Source organism: Vipera ursinii, assembly GCF_947247035.1.
Source record: "Vipera ursinii genome assembly, chromosome: Z".
In the NCBI taxonomy this organism is placed as follows: Eukaryota; Metazoa; Chordata; class Lepidosauria; order Squamata; family Viperidae; genus Vipera; species Vipera ursinii.
The window spans coordinates 101,807,709-101,817,279 of record NC_139517.1 but is presented as its reverse complement, the minus strand read 5'-3'; the positions used below and the strand labels follow the sequence as shown (position 1 = coordinate 101,817,279).

At 40.7% G+C, this 9,571-nt stretch overlaps 1 protein-coding gene across 1 annotated transcript; it reads left to right on the top strand.

The window, feature by feature from the left end:
* Positions 1-6,935: 6,935 nt before the first annotated feature.
* Positions 6,936-8,891, top strand: PTF1A (pancreas associated transcription factor 1a; the record flags this gene model as incomplete). The annotated part of the gene is made up of 2 exons (XM_083378717.1): positions 6,936-7,605; positions 8,689-8,891. The coding sequence occupies 2 exons, from the start codon at positions 6,936-6,938 to the stop codon at positions 8,889-8,891; spliced, it is 873 nt and encodes a 290-aa protein (XP_083234843.1).
* Positions 8,892-9,571: the final 680 nt, after the last annotated feature.

The window sequence follows — 9,571 nt, the reverse complement described above, 5'->3', positions numbered from 1 at the left end:
CCAAACAACACTTGCGAGGACCTGAATGATTTTTTTGCTTCTAAAGATTGTTTTTGCTTCTAAGAAAAACAAAAACAATCATATGTCCTCTCCCATGCTAGGCCTTTGATGGGAACTGGTGTTTGTAAGCAATACACACCCAAAACACTGACAAATGCTTTATCACAAGTTTACATAGATCATACTCACTTCATTGGATACTGTTCCATTTTTCTGCAGCATTATAGTTAGGAGCACTTTAGCATCATAGACAGGAAAATTCTTTTTAAATGTATATTATTCCATTGATTTAGAAGGCAGCCTGTTTGTATCTGGAGGTCATTTTGCTCTTTTATATTGATCAGACCCTGAATTTGCTGTTTTCTCCCTGTTAGCACCACTGCCTCCTCCTTCATTTATAGAAACTAAACATTGTTTTCATACCAACACCACCCTTTTTATTTTTACTTTTAGGAACACTTGGGAGGCTATTAGTGGCATCAGAAGCAGGATGGACTAAATCTTGTCTTGAATTAGAAAATATAAAAGTATATTTGGTTGGGATTATATAAAAATAAAAAAGAGGCTTCTGAGAAGCAGCACTTAGCTGCAAAGCTGATAGATTTTTTTTTCCATTGCAAAGGATTGTTCCCAAAACTTAATAATTGAGAGATTGGCTTTAAGTATGAAGGTCCAACTTAGCTATCACTGGCTAATCACTGTAAGAATCTGTCCAATCTGCATTAATTTAAAAGCCACCTAAAATAAGTAAATTTTGCAACTTATGTATTATGTTAGAAACATTTTCATCTAGCCATCTAAAGGATACTGAATTGAGGTTTAGATATTTTGTTTTATGAATTTCATTATGGGTTCTTTTATGTATGCCCAAGTCATTGGGCTTCAAAATTCAAGAGACCACACAGATCTCTAGGCAACACACAGAGCAAGCATTCAAAAGCTAGTATTCACTGCTCCCTACTCCATCTTTTCTACTTCTACTACTGCTCCTACTGCTCCTCCATCTACTGCATTACTTCTTATGAATCCTACTGCTGGAGAACAGTATCTCTTTCTATCTGCTTTAATTTGCTTCAGGTACCTCCTTCCCCATCCCCCACACGGAAGCAACACCGCACCCAGCTGTTTCTAGTCTCAGATGTTGCAGCCAATAGTTGCTGTGCTGGCTAGGGAGAGGGAGGGGACAACAGCAACACAGGTGCTGCTCATTTTGTAGGCAGCCTATCCTCTCACAATTTCTTTACCAATAGCTATTATCTGCAGAGATGAAGAAGAAATAGTCATCTTATTATTATAAATCCTCTGTGCAGCAGCCTAGAAGAAAGAGTCAAGGGTACTCTCTTTAAGAGAGGAAGAATGGAAGAGAAAAAAGAAAGAAAGAAAAAAGAAAGAAAAACCCAATATCCAGTATTTTTTTTTTTACCAGTCAACAGTAAATTCTCAAAGATCTGTACTGTAATACCTAAGGATATTTGCAAGATCAGTATTTTTTATAAAGAAGTAGTAGTAGCCAGGTACCTCAAATCAAAGTAAACTAAGACAAAATTATACCTTAGTTTAATTCAATTTTGGATTATTTTCCTTCTAAATTAATGTAGTAGCAGCCAACTCAAATCTTTAGCTAAATGGATATTTCCAAATAGAATCCAACAGATTTTTCTCTAGATATTAAGCTTTATGAAGCATTGCATAAGCTATGCACACTTGCAACATTCTACCATTTTTAGTTGAGAGTAAATCCCTAGAATGGTAGGGATTTAAATATAGCATTTTAATCATAGACATCTTTAACTTAGAGTCAGTTTCACCATGGAGATTGCACCTTGAAACCTTAAGACCCTTATAGGACTAGTGATTATTTGATTGCACCTACTACTCTAGATCAAATAAGCATTGAACAATCCTGTTATTCAATTCTAAAAGCATGAAAGAGTCATTATGTTTGGAAAAGAGCAAAAGGAAAGAGAATATTTACAGTTCTTCTAACAAAATTTAAGATTAATTCTACATGATGTAATAGGCAAGAATCAGTTGCAGATAGAAACTCAAATACTGAGATAGCTGTGTGGCTCTAATAGTTTTCTATTGGTTAATATTGGCAACATTTAAGGCACTTCTAAAATCATTCCAGCATTTCAGTTTATGCATGTTCATTAAGCTGGAAATAAATTCTGCTTCGTTGAGAACTTTCAAATTGTATGGATAGGATTGCATGCAGTCCAAGTCTGCCCAAAGGAGTTAGAAGCATTTGGTTTAACACACTTTATTCTTAAAGTTATTTGTACCTTCAGGTCAGTGTTGACTTCTGATAATTGCTTGGACTACTCCCTGTCATTCTGGGAAGATTCTTTTTAGCAATAAGTCCCTTTGCAAACTTCTTCCTGGGCTTGAGAGGTTGACTGGCCCAGATGACAATTGGTTTTATGCCTATAGCAAGACTAGAACTCTTGGTCGCCTAGGTTCAGCCTGGTGTTGGTCTTATGAGAATCCCATATGTACACAAGATGTATGCAGTCCTACTCATTATCCTTTGTATGCTGGCTGGAAACTGAGGCTGACCTCTGGCATATGGCCAGTGAGGCCACTATTCAGTAATATTTAGTTTTGTATCTTTCCTTTAGATCAGAGGATTTATACTGATGTTTCTACAGCAGGCTGAAAGTTTATGAAGTATGTTAAAAGCTACTCACATTTACTTCCAGGTCTCATTTAGAAGCATCACTTTAATCCATATGTAAAGGTATCTAAATGGATAATCCTCAACAAATCTTGAAGTACTTTAATGAATTACATAATTTAAAGATACATGGGGTCTTTCTTGATTCATCTTAGTGGAATATAATGAGAGAGTATAAAGCAAACTGATTATTCCATTCATCAGTGGAATTGAGCTATTTTTTTCTTATGGTGTGGCTTATAGAATTTAAGTACAATGTGCGAATTCATTCAATCAACTTATGTTGGCTTTAAACTTGTAGCAATGATTGCTGCAGAGTAGGAAATGAGAAAAGTTTTTATCCTCCATTTTTTATGAAATGTGAATGGGCAACTCCAAGCAAAATCTCCCACTAACCAACTTTTCTCCATTACTGGTTCCCGTCAGACCCTATTTTCTATAATACCCATTACTGTCTGTTTAGTATATTCAAAACCCTAATTAACATCCTGCAGTTACAATTTATTGCTACAACTTACAGTAGAAATCTTAATTCTATCAGCTTTATAAATGAAAAGAACTGATTCTGAAAATGAGCATGCAGCAAGTCCAAAGTGGCCACGATGGTGGGCCATTTAGATCTCATCTGTACCCAAGTTCTGGTATAATAATAATAATAATAATAATAATAATAATAATAATAATAATAATAATATAATAATAATATAATAATAATAATAATAATAATAATAATAATAATAATAATAATAATAATAATAATAATAATAATAATAATAATAATAAAAAGTTGGAAGGGACCTTGGAGGTCATCTAGTCCAACCCCCTGCTCAGGCAGGAAACCTTATACCATTTCAGGCAAATGGCTGTCCAGTCTCTTCTTAAAAACCTCCAGTGTTGGAGCATTCACCACCTCTGGAGGCAGGTTGTTCCACTGGTTAATTGTTCTAACTGTCAGGAAGTTTCTCCTTAGTTCTAGGTTGCTTCTCTCCTTGACTAGTTTCCATCCGTTGCTTCTTGTCCTGCTTTCAGGTGCTTTGGAGAATAGCTTGGCTCCCTCTTCTTTGTGGCAGCCCCTGAGATATTGGAACACTGCTATCATGTCATCCCTCACCCTTCTCTTCATTAAACCAGACATACCCAATTCCAGCAACCGTTCCCTATATGTTTTAGCCTCCAGTCCCCCAATCATCTTTGTTGCTCTTCTCTGTACCCTTTCTAGAGTCTCGACATTTTTTTTACATCATGGTGACCAAAACTGGATGCAGTATTCCAGGTGTGGCCTTACCAAGGCATTGTAAAGTGGTATTAGTACTTCACTTGAAAACATAGTTGAAAACATCCAGTGTTGTCTGCCTTCAGGAGAGTGACCACAGTGCTTCTCTATCTTCACACTAGGGGAAAAAAAACCAATTTCAAAATATGATGAATGACCAAGCTTCAAAGACCTCCACAAGCTGAGATAACTGGAAAACAAAATCCAGAAAAGCAGCCTGGTGCTTAACAAAGGTTTAATTCTCAGAATGTCTCAGGGCTGGACCCATTCCATTCCCAAACAAAGAAGGAATCAAAATCACGACGAAGTGAAAGTGTTGGTAGGTGGCAAAGATCCATTCATTGTTCTACAATTATTATCAGTGGACACTAACTGGGGTTGCTGCTGGGGCTCCATCTGCTCATGGAAGGCTTGAAGATCTCTGCATCCTCTGAGAGAGGTGACATTAACACAATACACAAGATTGCATTACTTTTCCAGCATGTAATATGTTGTTTCTTCTACTTGATCAAACTACCTGCCTTGCCCATGTCGCCTGGCTTGCATGAAACAGGTGTAATCTAATTAAACATAATTAATTTGTGAAGGAGCTGCACAATGTCTAGAGCACTCCATCCATGCCTTGCTTGCTTTTGCAATTAAACCTTTTTGGGGGCTTCTAGGAAGGTGGGTGAAACTCTTCAGTGTTTTAAACCTAAAACCTGCTGTTTCAGGTGTGGAATGGTATTAAATGTTGCAGGGCTGAAAAACTATCCATATTTGCCTAAGTGAATTTCATATCCGTAAGGAGGATTATGTAGAAGTAGGTAGTGTTGGTGGTGATGGTAGCCAGAAGCTCTTGAATCATGAGATTTTCTAACTTGAATTAATCAGTCATTAATACTCTTCAATTCTTCCATCTCAGGCACATGGTTTGGTGGATCTGTATTTTTAATTGTAGCAATACAATTCAGAGTAAAGAGCATAAGCATGCAGTAGAAAAAAGCCATGCTCCTGAGCAAATACATTTTGAAAGTAAACATATTTTGCCAGTAAAGAAAAGCAGAACCAACCTTATTTACTTCCATTTATTTCATTCTTTGTTAGATATATAGTTCTTCAAAAGAAACCTCCTTTCATGAAAAGATCCTTTCATCCCCCCCCCCCCCACACACACAAGGATCCTTTGCCACAGAGGTTTAGGCTGAGAGATGTGGCTTGCCAAAAGTCTTCCAGGGAGTTTCTGTGGTTGAGGGTGGACATGAATTGTGATCTCCCAGAAGTTATCGCAACATCTGACCTAGCACTGGGCAGGCAAAATGAGGCATCCATCTTTGTCTTTGTAAGGAAGTCATATCAATTTTAGGAATTTGTCCTAGGCATAACAGCAGGTCTTTACCAAAGCCAGTCTTGATCTTGGCCTTAGGTATTTATTTATTAATTTAATTTCTATACCGCCCTTCTCCTGAAGGACTCAGGGCATGTCTTTTGGCAACATTATGAGAAGAAGAGAAAGGAAAAGTGACAGACCTTCAAGTTAGAAAGGTGAGTCATGATTTGTTGCTGGTGCCATTAGTATGGGACACCTTAATGGTCACCAGAGCATCTCTCTCACTTGAGAATTCACAACATCGCAAATCAGAAATGCTGAATCATGGCTTGCTTTCTATGACAAAATGGAGATACAGAAAACAACATATTAAAATAATTGACTCTGGTTCATATAGCAAGGGAGAACAATTTATCAACATTTTGGTTTAATGAGCTGTACAAATATCCCGGGAATGTGTTTTGTCTGAGTTTTACAAAACTTGTAACTGGAAAACACTGGCTTCAACTGACACATGTGCAATGCACCTGCTTTTTAGTTAGCACACCATTTGCCTTTGCTACACACTTAGGACTGAGTCTCCGTATTCCATGTTTGTGGCTCTTCAAGGCAGCTATCTGCTCTCACCATCACACCAAGTGTCAAAACTCAAGGATATGGCCTTGACTTTGTTCCCTGTGGAGGGAATGGCAAACTTTTGAAGTCAATGATCAGGACCTTCCGGCATCCAAGATAGCAAGGGTGGGAGGGGACAAGTGTTTTATCTAGAGAAAGTGTTTTGGACAAGTATCTCTATCTAGCAAGTGCCAACAATCTAGAATATGCTTTCCGATTAATCCTCTATGTTTCTCCCTTTTGACCATCTATCTAATACCCTATTTAAAGAGGAAGTAATGAGTCTTAGCCAGGCAATGGTTGGGCAGGAAAAAGCAAGATAATTAATACTAAAAGTTCGTGAAAACGGGAATTTGGATAGGGCATAATTTTAGACTAGAATTATTAAGTCTTCCCCTCTCCCCAGGCCGATTCTAGTTACACTGAGGCAGGTAGATCCGACAGGGACCAACCAGAACTGGATTTCCCTTCCTCTCTCCTCCGCACATATGGAGCGAGGGTGGTAGACGTTTGCACAGGGCAGAATGAGATTGGGACAGTGGAAAAGCCTGAAGACAGGTTGCTTACACCAACTTCGCCAAGAGTAGCTTCGTGACACTCCAAGGATCCCTCCAGAGCGCAATGGAGGTAACTGTACCAACGCGTTAAACTGTCTACTGACAGGTAGAAGGAAATCAGCGAACGAGGACACCAAAAGAGAGCATAGTTTGCTCTCGCTCCCCTTCAGAAGCAGCCTAGGTGTATGCTCCCCTCCCGCTCCCCCTTGACCATGGGAGGTCCTCCACTGAGCCCTGATTGGCTGGCGATGTTGGTTAATGGCACGCGCCTCCGGTTGTACTTATAAGAATCCTCGCGTGCCGGCCCTCAGTGCCTATAAGTCTGCAGCCCCCGTCGGGGAGAGAGAACGCGCGCAAATACGCAGAAGGGAGCAGTAGCAAATCGCAGCGCCGCAGGAGCCAAAGGCGGAGGCGGGGGGGTGGGCAAAGAAAGAAAAGGCAGCGACTCACCCACAACTGGCTTCCCGTTACGCCTTTTCCCAGCCACATTCTTGCAGATCCGGCATGGAATCGGTACTACTGGAACACTTCCCTGCTGGGCTGGACTCCTTCTCCTCAGAATCTTATTTTGATGATGAGGAATTTTTCACCGATCAGTCTTCCCGCGACCCTCTGGAAGGTGACGAACTCCTGGATGCCGAGGTGGGCTTCCTGAGCCCGCCGTTCCATGAGTGTTACCGCAGCGACGGGGCTGGCGGTGGCTCAGGGTCTGAAAATGTGCTGGAAGGCTCTCTGTGCTGTGAAGCGGATCCAGGTAATTTCTCTATGCCCTTTTCCTCGCCGTCGTCGGCCAGTTTCACCTATGAGTGCTGTGAACTGGCGGCATCGCCCAGGGGCAGCCTCAAGGCTTTGAGTGCAGCGGCGGCGGCGGCAGCAGCAGCGCGGCGGCGGCGGCGGGTGCGTTCCGAGGCTGAGTTGCAGCAACTGAGGCAGGCGGCTAATGTGCGCGAGCGGCGGCGGATGCAGTCCATCAACGACGCCTTCGAGGGGCTACGCTCTCATATTCCCACGCTGCCTTACGAGAAGCGTCTCTCCAAGGTGGACACTCTGCGCCTGGCCATCGGCTACATCAACTTCCTCAGCGAGCTGGTCCAGTCCGACTTACCTCTGCGCAGCGCTGGCAGCCAGAGCCCATGCCAACCCAAGAAGGTTATCATCTGCCACCGGGGCACAAGTAAGTGCAGGGTGAGCTTCCCATCCCGGTCAAGCGCGCTCCAAATGAAGAGAGAGGGAGACTCCTTGGCCACAGTGGCTTCGGTGCGGCTGTAGAAACCTTGCAGACGGCCGTCCTCAAGCTCACGCGCCCTGCTCGCCCTGCTAAATTCATTCCCATCACCCAAGCAGTGAGAGATCGTCGCAGCCCGAAACCTTGCTTTGAAACTCCCCGACTTGGCGCACAAAATGGGTATCCAATAGCATTCCATTCGCGCTCGGATTTTTTCATGGACGTGTCTGTCGGTGGCTGTTATTACTGCTGCTACCCACAAGTGTATGCACGAGCACACACGGAAACTTTATCCTTTCCTTTGTTTGCTAGTGAAATGTGCTTGCACCGACTCAAAGGCGATCCTTAGCCGGGGGTAAACCCTAAAAGGATACACTCATTCGAGGCTGAATTTAAATTGTAAGGAGCCACGTATTTTGCATGAATCTGTAGATTGTTTGCATCCAAATCAGTGCACCACTGATAGACTATTATTCTTGAAACCCCGCAATACACATAAGTATTCTTCACATCTGCATGCATTCAAAAGAAGTTGTGATCCAAATTAGGGTGTTCCTTAGATAATCTCTGCAGAAGCCCTTGCCCATGAATAGTGTGCTACCTCTGCTTATCCATCTTAATGTCCTCCAGATTTTGGTTTTCCAAATACCTAGCCAGCATGGCTGTAACAGAGATTAGTCCAACACATCTGAAGAGCAGCCAAAAATAAGGCTATTCTTTAGCTATGGAGAGAAGCTGCTTTCTCCCAAGTACCATGCTGGTTTAATGCAAGTATTAAATTCCTTAAATTGATAGACTATCCAACAGGTAGATGAAATGGTGAGTGGGCTTAAGACTGCATTATATACTCAGCAAATGATGCCACAGTTAGCTGAGTCCTTGTTACAGGTGTGGCAGAAAGTGGGAAGTCTCCGTTACTTATTTGGAAAATTTATATCGCCATCTACTTGCTCACAGCATGTTTATTATTCTAGTATGGTGAGAATATTCAGTCTAATGCTCTTCTTCTTCCTTGGCTTATCTTCCTTCCAGGATCACCTTCTCCAAGTGACCCAGATTACGGACTTCCTCCTCTTGCTGGGCATTCACTCTCTTGGACTGATGAAAAACAACTCAAGGAACAAAACATTATTAGAACTGCTAAAGTCTGGACTCCAGAAGACCCCAGGAAGTTAAACAGCAAATCATCTGTGAACAACATTGAAAATGAGCCCCCTTTTGATTTCATATCATAACATGAGAACATTATTCCATTAAAAATATCAATATTTTTGCCAGCATATAGTTGTATGAGTTCTCGGTTCTGAGCTTGGTTGGTTGTTTGCAGACATTTCATTACCTGATTAGGTAACAATGTGAACCTAGTTGAGTAATGAAACATCTGCAAGCAAACAACTGAACTTAGCAGAAAGAAATCCAATCCTGGGCTACCTGTACTCTCCTTTATTGGAACATTTTTGTTTAATAACACATATTTTCAAAGTTATTTTACAATACAAAAAAGTATCCTAAGAGCAATCACCTTTTTTTCTATTTATTATTAACAGCGGGGGGGGGGAATGGAGCTATCTTTTTTGAATGTATAATTTATATAATTTATCCTAATGTTAAAATATGCAATACTTGTAGATTCATTCACCAGCACCTTTGGCAAAATTGTTTTGTTAGAAAGGAAAATACTTCCCAAGAAATGTGAACATAATATATTATCACTTGTTGAATATGTTAATTATATTAAAATATTAGTAAACTTCAATTAAAATGAATTTATTTGGAGGAGGATCTATTCTCAGGTAGAACTTTGGATTAAATTGTTTATAAAATACAGGAAATTTCTACAGATACAGGAGATGTCTTGATGCAGGATTCAGCAAATAAACTCTGCTAATAAATTTATTCAGCTAATAAATTTGTT